We start from the raw sequence: 21,986 nt of genomic DNA, 5'->3' as shown, positions 1-21,986 counted from the left end.
GAGATAATTTTAATTCGATTTATTTAATTAAATGAGTTGACCCTTTAACTATAACTTATTAATTTCATGTTGAATTCACGAGTCGTGATAAAAATTGATAGACCTGTCCTAGTGTATATCTGCAAGAAATTGCTATTTATACATACTAACTGATTGACAAACATTACAAAGTACTTCAATTTACACGAGACAAACCAGCATCCATTATAAGTAAAATAGAATCAACCGCCATGGATCGCGGCAACAAATTTGAAAACTCTGTATGCTCTTCAGCAAGGGTTAGGGGCAATGTGACAGAAACGAGTTTGGTAAGGGACTAATTTGCAATGGCGCAACACAAATGAGTGAGAAATTGTGAAAATACGAGATTTAAGGCACCTCAAAGCTCCAACCATGAGTAATCTTCTGGCTGCCCCAATGTAGACTGCCAGCCGTACCCAGTGAGCTGATAATCCCTTTTCACTGCAATATTTTTGTCATAAGCTTGATGTGGGCATTTTTTTAGCCCATGCTGCAACTTCAAATTTTGCTCTGCTTGAACATCATAGCCAAATATGAATTGGCTCCTTTCCAGTAGGTCAGTAACCAAGCTTAAGCTACATCACACGATCATGCATTTCAGTAGCCTCTGCTAAACCTTGTTGAGAATAACAACATGCCACTCAAAAGGCAAGTTTAGAAAGAAAGGAATGGCTCAACTTTCCACCATGGCACCTTCAGGTGCAATGCAGGAAAAAGTGGAAGAGATTTGAGTTGAACTGATAAGTCTTCTCTGCACTTATGACTTATTAACCCAACTGCTCATAGTCAACCACTGTATCATATGTCTCCATGTTTAATGAGCTCTCTGCAAAACATCTGAAAGGAAATTGTTTATAATTTAAAAACAGTAACAAGAAGGAGCAAAATAATATAAAATGATCTTCTGCCCACCTTCATACCGTATAAAGGCAAGGAATTTTATAAAAAATAATCAAAAGAACAAAACATAGAAATTTTCATCATCTTCAATTAGTGGAACAAAACAAAGAACAAATGATGGTGTTGTTGTTTGTCATAAGACTCCGTACTTAGGCGGCCAACTCTTTTAACTGATGGGCTTCACAAATTTGCAAGGATGCCATCAAAGTGAAAGGAATCGACTAAATGTCTCATTCAGGCAGTGAAAAGTTCTTTCCCAACTAAAAATGCAACCAATTGATATGTTGGAGCCAAAAGTTCTTCACAGATTTCAAACACTGGACATCTAAATTAGTGAAGCTTTGAGACTAATAATAGCATCTAGATAATGTACCTTAATTCATGCCAAAACATGTTGGTCCTATCGTGCAAGAAAGGATGCAAAGGTGCAATGAAGTTATCTTCAACATCGACTTGTTCTGAAGGGACATTAATTTTCTTTTCAAGGCTTGCTATGAAAAGAGAGGTTGCCACGTGAACAATAATAGAAGGATCTGGGTCCCCAAGGATAGCCTGCACCTCCCTCCGAATCCATGGTTCTATTCTTTGCACTATTCTTTCTTTCACACCAATATTTCCAGATACATTCTGAAACTTCAGAGATGGAAAAATAATCAGATCCAACTAAACTTGATCCTTTTTTTCCCTAAATTTAAACAGGATTCTGTAAAAAAAAAAAAAAAAAAAAGAAGTAAAAAAGTTTTGAACTAATGAACAATTAGATCCTCCAGCTGACTTTGGGCACAAAATGGGCATCACATGAAGATCAAACTCTAAGAGATGAATTATAACTCTTCAATTGGTGATAAATAATTTTGCAATAATATGAAAACAGTAGTCTTCCATGATTTTAAAAGAGGAGAAATAAGTGATCATACCGGCCCAATACAATTCCGGGGACATGAAGGAACAGCTCGCAAGCGTCTGCAATATATGCTGCACAAAATCATAACCCAAATGCCATAATTAGCAAAAACAATAAGAGCTACCATACCAATGCCACTGACAAGAAGTAAGAGAACAGGAGAAAAGTTCAGGCCCAGTGCTCTCTCCATACACACACACACACACACATATTTAGGTGAATATCTATATATATATATATGATTTTGTAAGGTACCTTGCACGCCATTGAAGTTTTCTTTCAGCAATAACATCAGGAGGCATAGATTCCGGCCGTCCAAACGATCGCCGCCATGGCAATGGCCTTGTTCGCCGGCCAATGCTATTTGATTCATCCTGTGTTCTTTGGACAATCCTATATAAATTTGGAAAAAATGTAATATTTGAGTTTCAAAATCTCAATCCCAACAGAAAACTATACAAACAATGAGAATGATGAGCTCTGAAATGGGAATAAGGAGCCTATGGGCCAATTAATAAAATGCCCACCCCATAAAAAACGCCACCCCATAAAAAGGCCCAGGAAAGTCTAAGAGTGCACTACATAGCCAACAATCCAACAATTTCCACTGGGGACCACCTAATAATGAGTCTAACATAAGAAATGTGAGACACACGAAAAGAGATATGACATTCCAACCTAACCTAATATGTTCTATCTTTTAAGTCTCTCTCATAACACTTTTTGTCCATTATGCCTCTCTGAGAATAGTCTAATGACTTGACCATTAGAGGCTCCCTTGCCGGCCCCGAGTTGGCGCCACTCTGGTGGTTCTCTATCTTGTTTTGCATGTACCCCAAGCTCAGCCGTGCAAAAATTTGCATCAGCAGTTCGTGTTGTACGTGGGGACGATGTTCCTTATTTTTTTGAATGCGCAACTAAGACTAGGGTTGATGACTCTTCCTTCTTCAAGCTTTAAGTGCAACTTCTCTTTCTCCTTCCCCAAATATGTGTTCACCTACATTAAATTTGCAAGTTATGTTCAACTTTTCTCCTCTTTCTCCAGATATGTACTCACCCATATCAAATCTATGCTCACTCATAGCAAATTTGTGTTCATTCATCACAAATCTGCATTCGATCATGCCAAATATGCACTCAGTTAACCTCTTTCTCCTTTTGCGATTACTCAAAAACCCATAAAGCCAACCCGCGTTTCTCCATTAACAAAGCTACAAGCGACCTTTTACCTATCAATGTCCCTATGTCTGTCAAATTGGAAAGTTGAAAATGCATACTGAGACAAAATCTTTGACAGCCAGCTATGCTTTATGTCCAAAGAAAAAAGAGCCACCTCTACACATGTCAATTACATGGAGCTATTGAGAAGTTCAAAAAACGCAAACCGAAAGCCTTTGGGCCTGTCGTCACTTTTGGCTCACCTTTTAAAAAATAGTTCTCTCTCTTGTCCTAACAATGTTGGCTTCTCCTTTTCTTTTTCGTTGTCTTCTATTCTAGTAACACAGCGGCTTTTTTAAAAAACCATGCTCTTTGAATTCTTCCTCTATTGCACGAGTGGTGGATAGTTTGGCCTCCTCAAACAAACTTCCAGCTTCCTGGAACCGAAGCAGAAGTTGTGCCCACTGACACACCGTCCAGGGTGGAACGGCTCAGCCCACGACCAAGGAAAATATTTGGCCGACAGCCTCCCCATCTCAGAGAGAGCAAAAGCCCAACCAATCTCCCCAAGTTTCCAACCACCTAGCATGTGTCAAGATCATGCAAGACAATCCTTTGTTCGCCGTCATTGGTTGCCGATGCCCTTATCAGGTCCTCCCCCTACACAGTTAACCAAGTACCTCATATCCTCTGAAAAGATTGTTTCTTGAGAATAGAATGTGCGGTTTTGTTGAGAATACCGTAGATCATATACGTGCAAATTGCAGTGGAGTTGGGGTTGATGTTACTCATGGGTGTATGATGGAATGGCAGAAAAGGGGATTTTTATGTGGGATTTGAGGTTGTGGAGTTATCTTGCAAGTTGGATTTGGTGAGGTTAGGACAATCAATGTTTTGAAGGCATGTGGGAGATTCGCTGGTTCGGGAAGAAGACTTAGCAGAGTAAAAGGGGCCAAGAAATTCTCCAACAGGTAGAGAAGCTTCCCTGCAGCCTGAGAAGCCCTTCCAAGACAGCCCGTGAAAACCCCAGTCAGCTGGGGAGTTCCCCTGTCAGCTGGGGAATTCCCCTGTTAGTCAAGGAGTCCCCCTGTCAGTCGACCAGCTCCCTGGAAATCTCGAGCAGCTCCACTGCAGCCTGAGCAACTCCCCTGCAGGCAGATAAGCTCCCCTGCAAACAGAGAAGCTCCAACACAAGAAATCCAAGGAAAGCCTACTGGAATGTAAATCCAAGGAAAGCCACTCCAAATTGTCACAAGCACTAGGATCCCCATCACATAGCTCCAATGGGGGGCCAGAATTGACAGAAAATGTAATTAAAGAAGATCATCTACGGGTACAGGGTGCTTCATTTCACTGTGTGCAAGATGAACAATTTCAGACTGAAATTCTTGGCGTTTCTTGGTAAAAAAATAAGCCTTCATCTAGTGAAGGCAGTCTCGCACAAGGGATAAGTAGCCAGCTTGATCATTCAGTATCTTCAGGCACTCAGCTAAATTTAGAAGGACTTCAGCCAACAAATTCTGCCATCCTTCACCAGCACATAACGCACAAACCTTCTCATATGACTTTGCAGCGAGATCAGTATTCTGTGTCTGAAGCAGAAAGCTGATATTTCACCATCAAGGACAACACCGTGTCTTTTCCACCAAGAGCAATGGTAATAGTCAGCAGCACCTCTAGTTAGCTCAAGACATTTTCGCTCAAACTCCTCTAGAGGTGATAAAGATTTCCATGGATCAGGATTAGCAATTGTATACTGCAAAGCATGGTCAGCAGCAACATAAATCTCAGCAAGTCTCACAGGTCGATCAATTGAGCTCTCAAATTTCCAAGTGAAGCGTCAGTGCGCAACAGGGAACTTGGACAGACTTTTTGTGATGAGGGCATCATTATGGATGCATCTGAACCCATCACTGAAAATGGGGCGACCTTCAAACATTCCAAACATATTTCCAGCAGAAGGGTCTGATCCAACGGGTCAACACGACACATTTATCAAACTAATCAAATGGGTCATGTCAGGTTTGAAGGGTCTGATTCATTTAACTAAACAGATCGTATAAGGGTTAAAGGGTTAGGGGCCAAACGGGTCGACCCGAACACAACACACCAACCCGGATTGCCAACCCTGCCCAAACACCCTCCTCTCCGCCTAAGAAGCGTAATGAACAAAACCTCTGCAAAGTAAATATAGTTTCAACTAACGTCCCCTTCCTGAAGAAGCCAAGCAACATGGCAGATTTGGTACCATCTCCCACTTATGGGAGAATCTTCACAGCAACTCCAAGTCAAAAACCCCCCACCCACTTCAACCCCACCCCACTAACAGCCTAGCGACTCTAGGAAGGGGGTAGTTTCCACCAAAACCTTTGCCTAATGACTCTGAGCAAGGAGCACCTTTGAAAAAAATCTTTCCCGACGACTCCAGGATGGGGGAACCTTTGAAAAAACTCTTGCTTGATGACTCCAGGCAAGGGGCACCTTTGAAAAAGCCCTTCCATGGTGACATTTTGAAACAAGTCTTACTCTAACACCCCGAGCAAGGGGGACATACAGAAAACAATCCTAGAGCAACAAGAACACCCCGCTTTAGCTCAGGAGTTGTCGAGCAGGGGGCGCTAATACCTAAGTAACCCTACAAGCATCGTGCGAACGACAAGCGTTAAGAAACAAACGTGACCAAAGCATATACAATTGAAAGAAGCTGCAGTATCTGATAAGTGTCCTAACACACCCCCTATTGTAGAAAAGACAACTAAGAAAAAATAAAAAAAAAAAACCGGAGCAACATACATCGCCAATCTAGAAAAGACGGAGAGACGGTATCATTTGTGTGGCCCGTACAAGATTGGGAGATGGATTTGATTTCTCCTTTCTTTGATTGGTTGTACTCTTGCAAGATATCCACAGGTTCTGTGGATCGTATTCGCTGGTCATCGTCTAAGGCAAGTTCGAGGTTAAGTCGCTCTTCAAGGCCTTGTCCAATTTTGACCATGAGGTGTTTCCTTGGAAGAGCATTTGGCGTACTAAGGTGCCTTTGCGAGTGGCTTTTTTCGGGTGGACCGCGGCCTTAGGCAAAATTTTGACTCACGACACCCTGCGAAAGAGGAACCTAGTGGTAGTGAAGTGGTGTTGTATATGTAAGAAGAATGGAGAATCAGTCGATCATCTTCTTCTCCACTGTGAGATCGCTAGTGTTCTTTGGCATACTATTTTTGATCGGTTTGGGTTGTATTGGGTCATGCCTTGCAGGGTGAGGGACTTGTTCGATTGCTGGTGGTCGGGAGGTCATTCTCGAAGCACGGTAGTGTGGGAGATGATCCCTTTGTGTCTTATGTGGTGTATTTGGAATGAAAGGAATGCTAGATACTTTGAGAACTCCAGTAGGACTATAGAGGAATTGACTCATTTTTTCTTCTTTACTCTGTACTCCTGGACGGCCGCTTGGCTAGCTCCTATAGGGATTAGTTTCTCTGATTTCCTACTTCATTTCTCTCCCTCTTAGGCGCTCTCTTTTTATACTTCCCGTGTATGTGGGTAGTGCTCTTCTGCGCTTTTGATTTATATCATTATTACTTGTCAAAAAAAAAGACGGAGAGAGTGCCCGACTAACCAGGAGAGTGTTCAGCACGACATTGCCGGTCGGAATGCTAGATGTCCCTGCCCGCCAGGACCTCCACCGACATTGCCGGTCAGGATGCCAAACATCCCTTCTTGCCAAGATCACAAAAAGCCCTAATCTCAGATTATCTGACTAGGCCAACAAACACTTCCTATCCCCGCACAACCAAAGACTTAAGTCTCAACTTGGCACCCAAGAAACCAAGTCCCAGGCTTGCAACCAATGAATGACTGACCTGGAGACAACGCTAATAACCCCAGTTGTAAGTAATTATATTCCAGATGGCCGACCGACTAGACTGGTCAATCATGGGAATGCGGGCAACTAAGATGAGCATAAATAGCCTATGGACCCAATTAACAAAGAGTAATGTTACACATACTCTCACTCTCCCACTCCCACTCTCATACACCCTTAGTCACCACTAGATTTAGAATAAATTATTGTTAGATTTTGATCTAATGGTGAGAGTGGGAGCTACCTAAGGGTGTGTTAGAGAGTGAAAGTGAAAGAATGGAATGTGTGTAGCACTATTCTTTTCCCATTATGCCTCTCTGAGAATACTTTAGCCTCTCTGAAAATACTTGACCGACTTAACTCCCCACCGGCCCCGAGCTGGAGCCAATGCACGGCTCCCTCCGTGCAGGTACCCCAAGCCCAGCTCAGCCGTGCAAAATAAAAAAAATCTGCATCAGCAAGCTCAATTCAAATCAAAACAAACGAAAAGAAACAATAACAAACAAACTTTCAGTTTCTTTTCTTTTCCTCACACTTTCTACCAAACATAAAATTAGTTATTTTTTTAGCACGCTTAAAAAAAAAATTAAAATTAAAATTCTACTGAAACCAATTCACAATTGAAAAAGTTCAAAAAAAAAAAAAAGACATGTTTTTCTTTAATACTCCAAATTTTCTTCTCTTTTTATTTTTCCTACACTTTCTAGGCAGCCAAACAGCCGCGGAAACATCGAAAAGGCTCACCTTCGATTATGTATTCGTCGGCTGCTGAAACCGACCCCAACGTCGACGTTTCGTGTACGATTATTCGAAGCAGGCAATTTCTCTTTGTAGAAAGTTCGAGAAGAGAGGCTGATTTTGCAGAGCCAGGCATCGAAGTCGGCGTTACAGAGAGGGCATTTTCGTCTCAAGTCGCTCCACTTGCGAATGCATTCGACGCAATAGGCGTGCGCGCACACGGTGAGGACCGCCGCTCTACGAGCCTCGAGATCTTTGAGGCAGATAGGACAAGATTGCCCTCGAATCGCAGGCCAAATTACCTTCGTCACGAACTTCTCGCGGTTCATTAGCCGCGATGATGATTCCATGCTTTCACAGAAGAAGAAGAAGAAGAAGAAGGACGGCCGTGAGGCTTCTGTTTAGATAGGTAGACTATTTGGGCCGAAGACTTAAAGGCGGATTATGGTAGCGCGCTGGGTCAGCCCATCTAAATAGTGATTTTTTTTTTAATTTTTTTTTTTATTTTTAGGGTATAACGACAAACACCTCGGGCTAGTTTATTAATGCTTTTTAGAACCTTCTTCTTTTTTTTTTTTCTTTTTTTTTTAACTTTTTCTGTGTGAAGTAATATGAATGTGAAAGTAATTTTAAGTCTTTTATGAATATTTTGTATGGAGTCATGATACACACCATTCTTCATTAATTTTTTATTAATTCCTTATAAATTTACCATTAGATTTGTGGGACCCATGCAAATCTAACAGTGGATTCACTCATCCACGGAAATGGAATGAAAAATAATTTTTATCATTTTTTTTTTTAGAGAAATGTAAGGGGTTAATAACTTTCTCGTATTTGATTCATATTCTCTTACAAATTCAATAAATTAACTATTAGATTTGTAAGGTCAACATAAATTCATAAATTTAATGGTTGATTTGTAAGATAAGATGGACGAAATATGAGAAAAATATTGACTCTTAACATTTTTCCATCATTTACCTTCACATTATACAAGCTTATCCACATCATTGTACAGTTTCTCATGAGAAATGTTAGGCGTCAATAAGTTTCAAATATTTTACACATATTTTTATATAAATTTAATAGATCAACCATTAGATTTATGAAGTTCACCATTGACTTATGTGGAGTTCACCTAAGTTCACAAATATAAATTATATAATAATTAATTTATAAAAAAATATTGGTCAAATATAAAAAAATAAATAAATATTGACCTATAAAATTTATTTCTTGTTGGCAAAATGAAAACCGTAAATTTTTATTTTCACCCAAAAAAAAAAATAATAATAATTAATTTCAAATTTCAACGAAAGATCCAATCACGACGGAGCGGAGCACCTGGGGGCTAAGAGGGGTTTTAAAACGGTTTGAGTGTCGCTTAAAAGAGTCCGTGTGTGACAGCCATCTTTTTCAAATCCTCGAAACAGTCCCAAAAGCGCAAAGTTTGGTGAGCTCAAGAAAAGCAACAATGGACGTCCCGAAGGATCAAATCGCCACGCTCCTCGAGCACGGCCTCTATAGCTCAGCTCAGATGCTCGTAAACTCTCACTCTCCTACAAATTTCACGCAACCACTTTTCATCTCCGAACTTCGGATTTTGTGTGTTTTTGTCTGATTGATGTGTTCGTTTGGTGGCAGGGTTGTTTTCTTGTTTCATCACCTGCGGCTAATGCAGAAACCAGTCCGCACCTCAAGGCCGAGAGCTTGGTTAGGATTTCGATTTATATTTCCCTTTCATATTCGGAAATTCAAGTGCTTTATTTCAATTGTAGTTTGATTTGCTGTTTTTAACCTTTTTCTTTAGGTGCTTTTCGGTGACGCATTGTTCCGGGAGCGGGAGTATCGCAGAGCAATCGTAAGAACACACGCGCACACACACACACACTGAAAAAACACAATCGCAACTGAGACATAAACGATGTTGATTTTCGATTATTATTTGGTGCGGTTTGTTTAAAATTTTGTATGCGTTTCGATGTATTCTATTGAATAGGAATGTGACCGGTGTGTTTTTTGTGTTTCGTATGCCACTAATTGCTGAATAAGCATGTAGACTTATTTAAGCGTTGGGCTTTTCTTTTTCCATTCTGTCGTTTAGGGGTTGTACAGTTGAGTGGAGTTTGTAGCTCAACCCGGGTGTTCAAAATTGAAAGGTTACTGCAAGTGTTTAGGACTTGCTGGTATATATGATGTTGGAAGGGTCTATGGAACTTTTGTTGGCATGTGAAAGATTGGACAAATTTGTGAACAGATATTTTAATCTTCTTTAGACGATTGACTTCTTCATTTATATGATACGGCTTCTCAAATGGGTTAAACCCCAAACCTCGTTCCTGATTGAGGGAGGGCTACTAGTATGCTTCAAAACTAGTGATCAATTAGTCCACATTTAAATGGTACCAATATTTAGTTTTAATCTATATGCAACTCTTTTGGATTGGTCGTCTCAAATTGTGTATATGAATCATCATCATCATCATCATCATCATCATCATCATTTTTATTTGTATGGTGAGTCTTGAGTTTTATTGCCTTTCTGTTTTCTAACAGAATACTTACAAGCAAGCCTTGCATTATTACAAGATCATTCCTAAACAGAATTCAACAACTTCTAGAAGTTCATTGCCATCAAACAGGTCATCTTCTCCAAATTCTTTTAACATCTCAGCAATTAATGAAAGTGAGGTAGAATGATTTTGTTCCTTATGCATTTTAGTTCCTTTTTCAGCTTTGCTGGAGCTTGCTAATTATCGTTTTTGAAATTTTTTATGTTTAAGGTTCAGTTGTTTATGCATTGTTGTCCTTTTCTGTATAATGGACAGGTGAGGTTCAAAATCGCATCTTGTCACTGTGCACTAAGTGAGAACAGAGCAGCTATTACTGAGGTTGTGCCCATTGATGTTCTCTCTCTCTCTCTCTCTCTCTCTTATAAAATGAAGAATGTTAAGAAATCTTTGTTGGTGGAGGGAGTCCATAATGGCAGAAAATGCCCTAGATTACTTTTATTCTTGTAAAGGGTCCTCATATGGCTTTGTATAATGATGTACCAAGATCATGGAATTTCTAATGTATTATTTATAGGTTTTGTTGAATTGTTGTTTCCTTTCCTTTTTTTTTTTTTTTTTTCTGAAAAAATAAATGTGCAATCTCATCATCACATGTACTTTGCAGATGGAGGGAATTCCAGGAAAAGCAAGAAATCTGCAGATGCATCTGTTGATGGGAAAGCTTTATCGAAACTCTAGACATACCCGTCCTGCTATTGCTTGTTACAAAGAGTGTTTAAGGTTTGACAAGTTATATTTCCTTACACCAACTTCCCTTCATTTTATACTTTTACAATCTTATATCATATGTTTTTTTGTTTACATCATCTAGTTTATTTTGTATATTATGTTTTGCTCAAGAGTATAAACTTTCAGACATGCTATCCGTATTCTCCTTATGCTGAAAAATTAAAATACACAATATTCCATTCTTGGACTTGCTATTTTTGTGCTTACTTGACATAAAGACTGCAATGCCTAGCCAGTGCCACTAAGGACGGTGGTGAAGGTGCAGCACTTTGAAGTGAGGCAGGGTTTTGGTCCAAATCAGAGGTTCAATTTGACTATAGACAGAAGTTTCTCTCACTCTCTGTAATTAAAAAAAAAAAAAAAAGTATATATGTAGAGATATTTGCCTTTCTCTCTCTCCCTCTCCCTGCACACACAGACATTCAGCATTGCAGTAGAGTAAATATATAGATGGAGAGAAATTATTTTGTTGAATCTATATTGGAAATGGCACAGTTCTTTTTATTATAGCACTTTTCCCTCCAACCCTTGGGTAAAAAAAAAAAACTTTATGAAAAAAGAAAGGTTTCCTGATCCACAAATGCTGCTGCATCCGATATCCATCTCTGTGACTTTGCTTGTTTAAAGTGTATGCTTGAAATGTGTATTTCTATCATATGGATCTCTGGTTTCTAATAGGATGCTCAATCACCTGAATTGTAAAATTGGTATTGATGTTAGTGATGTTATTATTATTTTCTTGTTTTTGAAAATCGTGTTTCCTTTTGGTGTCTTTTTGACAGGAATTGCCCTTATGTCCTTGAGGCTATTACAGCTCTAGCAGAACTGGGAGCTACAGTCAAGGACATTATTTCATTGTTTCCTCAGGTTTGTTGGTGAAAGAATTAAATGAAATTTCATAAAGGTGATCAATCAACATAATCATGTGCAAAACCATATTTTGATTCATCTGCAAGAATTTTATTTTGTTATGAGCCTTAGATCTGCTACTTTGTTATATCTAGAAAAATATCAATGTCCTTGTGTATCATTGACCAGGCCAATGTTCTCCATCTACATATTTGGAGCTCTTAATTAATTTGATTAAATTACATAATCTTCCTCCTAGCGTATTGTGTTTGAAAATAATATGATCATCCTTTTGATACTGTTGTTCATAACTTTTTATTTCAGACTCCAAATAGAAGCGGGAGGGCTTCATTTGAGCATTTTGACTCGAGCCGTTGGCTGCAAGTAAGTACTTAATGAGAGGGATAATTATTTCTTTGTCACCATGAGTATATTATCAGCACTTTTTTGTCAGTTGTAACCGGAAGACCTCTTTCTTTTTTATAAAAGCTTGTTATGCAGGCTTCAGTTCACTTATTCATTTGTATTTCGTGTAAACAAGTTGATCTGCAATGTATTTTCTTATTACTTGAGCAAGCCTTCTAACTAAATGCCTTTGGACCATTTTCTTTCGTAGTTTGTTATGACTTTTTGTCAATAAAGTGTCCCTTAGATATATGGCTTTCTTTGTGTGGACGGCGATGGTAGGAAAAATCCTCACCTTGGACAACTTATGAAAGAGGGATGTTATGGTAATGGAGTGGTGTTATATGTGTAAACACTGTGGAGAGTCAATTGACCATCTTCTCCTACATTGTGAGGTTGCAAATGAGGTATGAAATGTGAAAATTCTAAAAACGACTCCAAACGACACCTATTCAAATGTCTAGGTGTTTCACAAAAATTATGCAGAATAAGATCTAACCTAACAGTTAAAATTCAACAAAATACAGATATGAAATAAACATTCAAGGACACAGATATTTGGTTACGAAGAGGAAACCATTTAGAGAACTCTCTAAATGTAAAACCTCTCTGGGACAGCCAAACCTAGGAAATCAATCCACTATAAGAAGAATAAGGAATACAAGAAGGATTACACAACCTTTGCAATTGACGCTTCCTTGCACACAACAAGCGACCCACTTGACTTCTACCGCAGTAGCCCTTTCCAGAACATCTGGCACAATTCTTATATATGATTTCTTTTTACCGGAACTCCGATAGACTTCTCAACCGTAGATTTATCAAAGAAATAACTCAAACTCTAAGAGATTCAATTTAACGCTGACCACATATGATCTCTCTTAGCACAGCCTTCGACGAACTCTTTAGGGGTGAAAATTCGTGTCTCTCTCTTCTATAATGATGCATATATATCAGTACATTAAACCCTAGACCTGGGTCCACTAAAAACATGTTTTTGGGCATAATAGGTACGGGGTGTCCGGACAGGTTAATGGGTTGTCCGGATACGGCCTTGCGGAGCAAAAATAAGGTTTCTGGAATTGCGGTCCGGACACCGGGAAGGCCGGTTCGGACTCAGCATGCAATGATGCTGAGTCCAACAGAATTCTGAAAATGCTGTCCAGTCTTGATCAACAGCTTCGATCGATGGACGTTTGTGGTCCGATTGAGCTGAAATTTTGTAGAGACGTTCATGACACATGAATCTACATTATGAACGGTGGATATTTGATTCTGAGCATTCTATATCAGTGTTTGAGCCTGTGAACAGTAGCCTCTGCATTTTGGAACTGAATTAAGCCAACACAAGAACTAACGACCATTTTCTTTGGTAGTTTGTTATAACTTTTTGTCAATAAAGTGTCCCTTAGATATATGGCTTTCTTTGTGTGGACGGCGATGGTAGAAAAAATCCTCACCTTGGACAACTGACGAAAGAGGGATGTTATGGTAATGGAGTGGTGTTATATGTGTAAACACTGTGGAGAGTCAATTGACCATCTTCTCCTACATTGTGAGGTTGCAAATGAGGTATGAAATGTATTCTTTCAACACTTTGGAGTGAGTTGGGCTATGCCGCGAAAGGTGAGTGATATCTTGGAAAGTTGGAGGGGTCAATTGGGTAATAGGCATGCTTTGTGTATGTGGAGGCTAGTCCCATTATGTGTGATGTGGTGTTTATGGCGAGAACAAAATGTACGCAACTTTGAGGATAATGAGAGCGGCATGATAGAGTTGAGGAAGTTGGCGTTACATACTTTGTTCTCTTGGAGTGGGACTTGGTCGAACTCGCATGAGTCCACCTTTTCTAATTTCTTAGAGCTCTGTAAATCTTTTTCTAATCAATAGGGGCTTCCCTATATACCTCTTGTATAGATGGGTTGCGCCCTTCTCCGCGTTTTGATAATATACTTATTACTTATAAAAAAAAAAAAAAAAAGATATGTATGTACGAGGGTAATACTTAGCAATGATTAGGAGGTTACTTTGCTGAGTCACTGGAGTAAATTTGAGTTTCTATTGACTTCATTGATAGCTGTGTTCAACTGAAACAATTTCAGCTTGACAGATTTATCCTGGAAGTCTAAGATTTTGTTGGTTCATTGTAAAATATAAATTTTGTATAGAGATAGTGATCATTGTTCTGAGCATGGTTTTAAAAGCACGTATCAGGAACAGGTGCTTCATAGCCTATGCCCCCACTTTGTTGTGCAAAAGACAATAGTTTTACATCTTTATCACTCAGCTTGTCCTTTTTATTAGGGGATTTGACCTTCCATCTTTTTCACTCCATTTGTTTGAAGGTTAAGATATTGGGGGTGTTAATGTTAATTCTTTGTGGGCTAGATGAGTGATTCATCTTTCTAATAAATTAATAAGCTTTCTTTATCCATCAAGTCGTTATTAAATTATGCAATGCTTGGTGCCCTCACATTGGAAATAATGTTTAGGCATGCACTTGAACTGCTGAGGGAGCGGCTAACATATATCACATGGATTTCTGAATTTCAAGCTTGAGAAATAGTCTAGGCATGTTGTGGTGCAACTTTGGCAACATTAATGTTGAAGTTCGTTTTTATATTCAGCACAAAAAAATGGAGATTAAAAATGAAGTTCTTTCTTATAAAAAATTGTTATTGGTATTTACATTGGCATTTCTGTTAAGGATGTATTGTTTTTCATTATTAATGTGCATTTTCGTACTCCAAAAAAAGAAGAAAGTTAATAATTTTCCTTTTTGTGCAGCGGTATGTTGAGGCCCAATGTTGTGTTGCATCAAATGATTACAAAGGTAAACTACTATCTCTTCTTTGGTTTTGAGACTATTATATGTGTATGGTGTGCAGTGTTGCCTCTACATCAAAATTTAGACCATGGGACATGATTTGCATTCTACAATTTTCTGCTTCTGATTTATGGTGAAATCTAGAATCTAATTGCTATGATGCTTCCTCATGAAGAAGCCTAGAACCACTGAACTTGTTTCCAAATGGCATGATTAACTGCTAAACACTGTAAATTGCGTAATGTAAGCCATGTTTTATTTTAATTGTCCTGGAACCATTCCATCTGTCAAACATTGGTTGGGCAAAATTCACTTTCTTACTTGAACTCTAACCCAAGGCAAGAATGAAGAAAAGGATATGGAGGAATAAAGATGGGAATTATAAGGTTGACTCACTTGTCTATTGTTTGGTTAGTAGTTGGGAAATTTATGTCGATGATTTCCTTTGTGATAAAGAAAAAGTTGTTTGCTACCGCTACTCTTTATTAGTTTTGGAAGTTCTCTCATTCTCAGGTGTAGTTTCCACAGGAGAAGTTATTAATTCTGTATTTTTTATTGGTATCTGCTTCTGTAATTATCAACGATCTTTTGCTGTGCCATTTTTTGTTGGCAGGTGGTTTGGAGCTCTTTGCAGATCTTTTACAGCGTTTTCCTAATAATATACACGTATTGCTTGAAATTGCAAAGGTAGGACTGATCGTAAAAATTCCAGCTTGTTTAATATGCCAAAGTTGCTTACTGGCTTGGGTTGATTGACTGTGCACACACACATGCGATATGCATCGAAGGTGAATGACTACTGATTGTCTGTTTATGGAGACCTCAAGTTGCTTTGGTTGCATATCACAATCTTTCACTTTTAAGCATGAAGGTGTAGGTTGCAGAATTGTTTTCTTGTTCTATGTTTTAATACCTACTTACTGCTTTGCAGTTTCTCTATCAAGCAAGTCTTATTGATAAAAGCAAATTCTATAGAAAGGAATCACAGGGTGATCATTAGGCTCTGAATAACAAATAGCTCTCTCTCTCTAGAAATCTCCTAGATCTATCCATTTCCTTTCTAGTGGAGGCGCGTTTCTGCTAGACTCTAGTTTGGTATCGTGGCATGCGTTTGCTTTGGACAGAATGGAGCGAAGATTTGCTATGGAAGCTAAATCGTTCTCCTTTTTGGCGAAAGCAAGCAAGCCAGAGTTGCGCTTGGAAGAAAAGAGAAAAGGGTTTACTGGCTCCTTTTCTCTGAGCCTCCAGTGCTCTGATTGGTTGGCAAATATGGTGGAGGAGCGCTGAAGTCTCAAGGGACGGAGGTCTTCGCCAAATCGTTTCGGGAGGATGAGATGATTTTGAAGATCCATAAGGGCTGCAACGAGGCCGGTCGGCTCTTAGTGGCCGAGGTCTTTGCTGAGGGTGGTTGGAAAGGGATGATTTGGCTCCCTGAGGGCCGTGAAGGTTGGGGTTGGCGCCGCTTTGTGGATGAGTTGTGAAAATTTTTGGTGGTTCTCGTAGCTAAGACAAAGGGTTCCGAGGGTATTATGACTGTTTCTTCTAATCAGACCTATGCGGCTATGCTTTCCAAGGATTTTGGTGGTGTGAAGCCGGCTGGCAATCAGATTCTGACGGGGAGCTGTTCTGAGTTGGTTAAGGGTGGTGAGGGGATGCAGGGGGGCGGCGATTCAGCGACGAAGTTGATTAGGGCTTTGCGCTCGTGGGAGGCGTATCTGGAAAATCTTAGGGCTGACGTGGTTCGGGTTCTCTCTATCAGGCTGGGCTTTAAGCCAAAGTCATGGTTTAAGGGCTCTAGGGTCCCTAGCCGTTGGAAGAAGTTTTGTGAGAAGTTTGGGTCAGTCCTGGACTGGGTTTGTTCTAGGATGGTCCCGAAGCCCAAACTTCTTGTTGGGTTTAGACTGAGAGCAGGACGCAAGTCCGCTTCTGGACCTTGTGCGACGCCTTGTTCTGGGTCTTCGGTTTCTGGTGTGGGTCTTGGGTCTGCCTCCCCGATGGTGCTTGTTTCTCCGCTGCCGGCGAATAATCCGGTGACTCCTTTGGTCACCAACATAGTGACTCCTACTTCAGACTTTGGGTCGACGTTGGATCACTCCATTGAGTTTACTGAGGCTTCAATGGTTTCTCCGGCGAGCTCCACGAGCATGGCAACTGCGGACCCAAGTCAGGGTCTGGAGGTTTCTGATTCGTCGAGGGCGCTTGCTGGGGCAATTCCTTCTCCGGAGCATGTTTTCGATCAGCCTTCCCAAAAGATTCAGAATTCTCCATCTTCGTGGACGGCTTTTTTGTATGACATGGGTTCTTGTCGCACCGGAGGTGATGCGGTCGAACTGTCAAAGTTGGGTTGGATAGGTTTGTTCCGGATTCCAGTTCGCAAAGGTCTAACAGTACAACTGGGCCGTGCTCCACTGCCATATCTGTGTTTAATGGTCTGACCAAATCCCAAAAATGGCAAATTGAGTGGATGAGGGAAAAGTTAAAGGACAGTGAAGAGTTAGAGGACGAAGATCGTTTGGGGCTTTTAATGAACATGGAAGAGGATTTTCAGTGGGAAAATAAAGTACCTCGCGAGGAGGGAGGTTGGAGGGCAATGAGGAGGAGGATCGAAAGGTAGCGTGGCTGGATGAGGTGAAAGATGATCTTAGTATAACGATCGGGTGGCCTGGGACTAAGGGCAAGACTATTACGTTGTAGTGCCTTGGTCTGGGTGTTCTTGTGGGGTTGCTTGTGGGCTAGTTTGGTTTTGTAATTTGGGGGTATTTTTGGCGGAGCTTTGTGTGAGCAGGGGTAGTTTCGGGTTCAAAGTGCCTTGGTCTCTTCAGGCTCTTGGGTTTTTTTGTTTGGGTTTTTTTGTGGGCTTTCGCTGGTTTCCTTTGTATACTCTTTGTGTACTTAGCGATGCTTGTGCTTTTTGATATATATAACAATTCCTTATCAAAAAAAAAAAAGGAATCACACGGTGATATGTTCATTTTTTTATATGCCTTTTTCTGGTTACTTGCTTTTTTGATCACATGTTGGTCAATGCCAATGCTCTTTTAAGATTCATGTGTCTTTTAGCCTGGATGGCGGTACACCCAAGACCTGGTGCAAAACCTACCTTTATAGCAATGGGGCTTGGTCAGGTCCTTGCTCTGAGCATGGCTTAGGTTACACAGCATAAGAGAAAGATATTGCTATTTGGGTTTTCATCACCTTAAGCTTTATAAAATGTTTTTGGTTGGATGCATTTGTCTATCTAACCTGTTTTTATTGTTCTAAAGAGATCATGGAATGTAGTTCTTATATGATGTTCCATTTGATGATTTCTTTACAGGAAAATTCTTGGTTAATATTATGCTGACCTGAACAATGATAGGTTGCAACAAGTAATCCCCCCGCCTCCCCACCCCCATGTGGCCAGGCGTGGGAAAGGCTGAAACACATTGTATTTAAGATATATTATAGCTTTATTGTATTTATTTTTCACCTAACCCCTTAAATATTCATACTTAAGCGGAAAGCTATAGGAATTTTATCTTCTGTTCTTTCGCAAGCTTAAGCCCATGTGTGCATGCATAGAGATAAGGAAACCAATTCTAACAAAAGGTTTTCAAATATTTCTTTGGAGTGTGCTGGTATACGAATGTTCTTTGATTTTCAACACCCTGTATCTTTGGAAGGAATGATAGAAGTTTTGAGGACCGTAAGAGGACTTTGGAGGAGATTAAGTGTTTATTTTTCAACACCCTATATCTTTGGACAGTTGTTTTTGTTTCTCCTTTAGTGATTAATTGTCATGATTTTTTTGTTCTTTTTACTCGTAAACGTTAGGTGACTTTTCTTGTATACTCCCTGTGTACCTAGGGGCGCCTTACGCTTTTAATGATGTTGATTACTTTTCAAAAAAGAATGTTCTTTGATTTTCAATTAAGATGCCTCTCTAGCCTGATCACTGACATTAAATTTCACATGGTATGGTCTTGAAATGTATATTTAGTAGGTTGCTTCTAGTATGACTACAGCATTTTGACTTATCTTTCTGTTTGACTTGTATATGAAACCTATATGTGAAGATTGAAGCCATTATTGGAAAGAATGATGAGGCCATAATGAATTTTGAAAAGGTAATAACTTCTAGATCATGTTTGTACAGTTATAATCCTCTCTCTCTCTCTCTCTCTCTCTTTCTCTCTCTCTCATATGCACACTCACAATGTCTCTCTCACTCGCACTCGCACTCGCACGTGTGCATCTGCACACTCACACAAACAGATAGATATACGTGCAAGAAGATATGAGCATGCAGTTTTTGGTCTTTACAGGCTCGATTGATTGATCCATATGTTGTAACTTATATGGATGAGTATGCAATGCTTCTAAAGATGAAGTCTGATTATTCGAAGCTAAACAAGTTAGCACATGATTTGCTGAGTATTGATCCTACAAGGCCAGAGGTTTTTGTGACACTTTCTGTGTTGTGGGAAAGGAAAGATGAGAGAGGAGCTTTGTCCTATGCTGACAAGGTCAGTAAATTCAAGAAAAGGCTGATATATATCTTTCCTTATTTTTATATCTCACGAGGTCCACTTATTCTTTGCAATCAGAGCATCCGAATTGATGAGAGGCACATACCAGGTTATATTATGAAGGTAAAACAATTCTACACCTGATAGAATAGGTAGAGTCATGGACTATATTCAGAGAGGATCGATATTTTATTCATTTTCTTCCTTTTACTTCAATTCAATGAAATCACTAGGATTTCTTTCAAGTTTTCAGGGTAACCTGCTGTTAGCAGCGAAGCGGGCAGAAGCTGCTGTAATTGCTTTCAGGGGAGCTCTAGAACTGAGACCTGACATTCGTTCATATCAAGGTGCAACTTTTAAGGGGGAACACTCAGCTTTACCATTGACTTATTCGTGTTTAATGTAACTATTTTCTAAAGAAAATAATGAATTATAGAAAACTGCAGAAGCCTTGAAATGATTAAGAACTGACTTATGATTTCAGGTTTGGTTCATTCTTATTTGGCTTTCTCTAAAACCAAAGAGGCTTTGTATGCTGCCAGGGAGGCGATGAAGGCAATGCCTCAATCTGCCAAAGCGCTTAAATTAGTTGGGGATGTTCATGCTAGCAACTCTAGTGGCAGAGAGAAGGTAAAGCTGTGGAGATCTTTTCAGGATCAGCTTAGAGGTAAAAATTGATTTTGTCCAGATTCTAAATATTGTGAATTTAACCAAACTTGTAACAGGCAAAAAAGTTCTATGAGTCAGCACTTAGGCTGGAACCTGGTTACCTAGGAGCTGCTTTAGCTTTGGCTGAGCTCCATGTGATTGAAGGTCGAAATGGAGATGCTGTGTCTCTGCTTGAACGGTATCTCAAGGATTGGGCTGACGACTCCCTTCACGTTAAACTTGCTCAAGTATTTGCTGCCACAAATATGCTTCAAGATGCTCTGTCACATTATCAGGCTGCATTGAGGTAAGGCCTTACATAAGATGTGAATCTCATTCTGGGTCAGGACATAAGATCTGAACTGTTGCAAGTTTTATTGCCCAAGGGTAAAAGAATCCTTGATTAGAGCCATCACCACTACTGATGGCATGGGATCATTATTAGATTATCTTGTTATGCCAGTTTGAATGGCTGATTTCAATTTACCTATTCACACTGAATGATCAAACTTGCTCAAGTAAGTTGCAATGAGGCATTTCAACTTCCAGCGATGTCCAATTGATCACTGAATGTTGATGAAACATGTGGGCAGGCCATGATCAAAAGAACAGGAAACAAGAAAACCTCAGATGCCCTTATTCGAAAATGCTTTCAATTTTACTTTTTCATTCCATTGCAGGATAAACCCACAGAATGAAGCTGCAAAAAAGGGGTTGGAACGCTTAGAGAAACAAATGAAGGTTCTTTCTGCTAATGTTATTTTTTCAGCAATTTCTTTTATAATTTTCAGTTCTTTCAATTACTCCCCACACACACCACTACACATTGCTTCAGGATTATTTTCTATTTCTGTCCGGCACTTCATAGATTAGTCCAAATATGATCTCAATGAAAGCAGTTAAGCAGAAGAAAAAAACAAAAAAGAAACGTTGGAATGGGAAATGCAAAGGAATTAAAACCTTAGGAGTGCATTTGCCCTGGGATTAAAAGCTCATATTCTTTTGTAGGGTGTGGATCCGGATGCACCTGAAGAAGATGAAGAAAACGAGGTTGAAGATGCTGATGGAGATCAAGAAGATCCTGATCTTTTATGAGGATAAGTTTGGACAAGATTTTGCAAATATGAAGACCACACTCGCACCATTTATCTTGCTGTAAATGATCGAGCAACATGCGGAGCAAGAGATCTGCGGCGGTGCCCTGCAAGTACAGATTCCACTTTAGAGAACCGGGAAATTTAAATTGTCACACAAAAGCTTGAATTTTAACTCATATAGGTTACATTGATGTGTTCTGTGGGCTGGAAGTTGATGTATCTTTGAGGACATTAATTATTTTGAAAATTTAAGCTTCGGGAAAGTGCGAGTATTTGCGTGTGTGGTCCTTTTCTGGATGCTGTAAACACTGGGTTCTTATAAATTCGGATGTAATGTAAGAATATGTAGTGTTCAGTTTTGTTATCTAATCAATTTACTTCCATTATATTTGTATATCCCACACTCTTACACCTATTTTGACACGTTTTCTCCATCCAAAGAAGGTAAAGAGGGATTTAGATCATCTTCAATTGTGTGAGAGCCTTTATGAAATTCACTTGTTTATTAGCAATCTGGTCAGTAATTGTAAGAGAGCTTATATGAGACTTATTTGCTCGAATAAATTTTGCGTTGTTTAGTCACTTACCGACTTTCTAACAATTGTTAGTAATTTCTTATATGAGCTTTTGTCAATTGCTGTTCAAATTACTAACAATTAAGCAGCAAATTGTTAGAAATTTCAATCCAATACTGAACTTCCTTATCATAGAAACCCAGTTGAAGCATGTAGCAGAAAGGCACACTCGTCTCTTAACTCCGAAGACAA

General features: G+C 39.6%; 2 protein-coding genes across 4 annotated transcripts; one reads left to right on the top strand and one right to left on the bottom strand.

The window, feature by feature from the left end:
- Positions 1–116: 116 nt before the first annotated feature.
- On the bottom strand, positions 117–7,962 carry LOC132168067 (RING/U-box superfamily protein). Of its 3 annotated transcripts, none has more exons than XM_059579137.2 (5): positions 7,587–7,962; positions 2,081–2,218; positions 1,839–1,896; positions 1,295–1,554; positions 117–858 (listed from the first exon to the last, which is right to left on the bottom strand). In XM_059579137.2, exons 1-5 carry the CDS (start codon positions 7,928–7,930, stop codon positions 789–791), a joined length of 870 nt encoding a protein of 289 aa, XP_059435120.1. In that variant the 5' UTR covers positions 7,931–7,962; the 3' UTR covers positions 117–788. The 3 variants fall into 3 exon arrangements, with proteins under 3 accessions (XP_059435120.1, XP_059435122.1, XP_059435121.1); XM_059579139.2 differs by having other exon boundaries at positions 117–847; XM_059579138.2 differs by having other exon boundaries at positions 1,295–1,548.
- A 1,003-nt stretch (positions 7,963–8,965) lies between these two features.
- APC7 (tetratricopeptide repeat (TPR)-containing protein) lies at positions 8,966–21,601 on the top strand. Its single transcript, XM_059602328.2, has 18 exons — positions 8,966–9,126; positions 9,228–9,296; positions 9,394–9,444; positions 10,140–10,274; positions 10,412–10,474; positions 10,761–10,876; positions 11,668–11,752; positions 12,059–12,118; positions 14,927–14,972; positions 15,580–15,653; positions 19,022–19,072; positions 19,271–19,471; positions 19,553–19,597; positions 19,728–19,821; positions 19,959–20,104; positions 20,200–20,429; positions 20,803–20,863; positions 21,131–21,601. The coding sequence occupies exons 1-18, from the start codon at positions 9,058–9,060 to the stop codon at positions 21,215–21,217; spliced, it is 1,683 nt and encodes a 560-aa protein (XP_059458311.1). The 5' UTR covers positions 8,966–9,057; the 3' UTR covers positions 21,218–21,601.
- Positions 21,602–21,986: the final 385 nt, after the last annotated feature.

The sequence above is a fragment of the Corylus avellana genome, chromosome 2, assembly GCF_965113065.1.
Source record: "Corylus avellana chromosome 2, dhCorAvel1.hap1.2, whole genome shotgun sequence".
NCBI lineage: Eukaryota > Viridiplantae > Streptophyta > Magnoliopsida > Fagales > Betulaceae > Corylus > Corylus avellana.
Note: the sequence above shows the minus strand (reverse complement) of the source record. Positions and strands in the feature narration are given on the sequence as shown.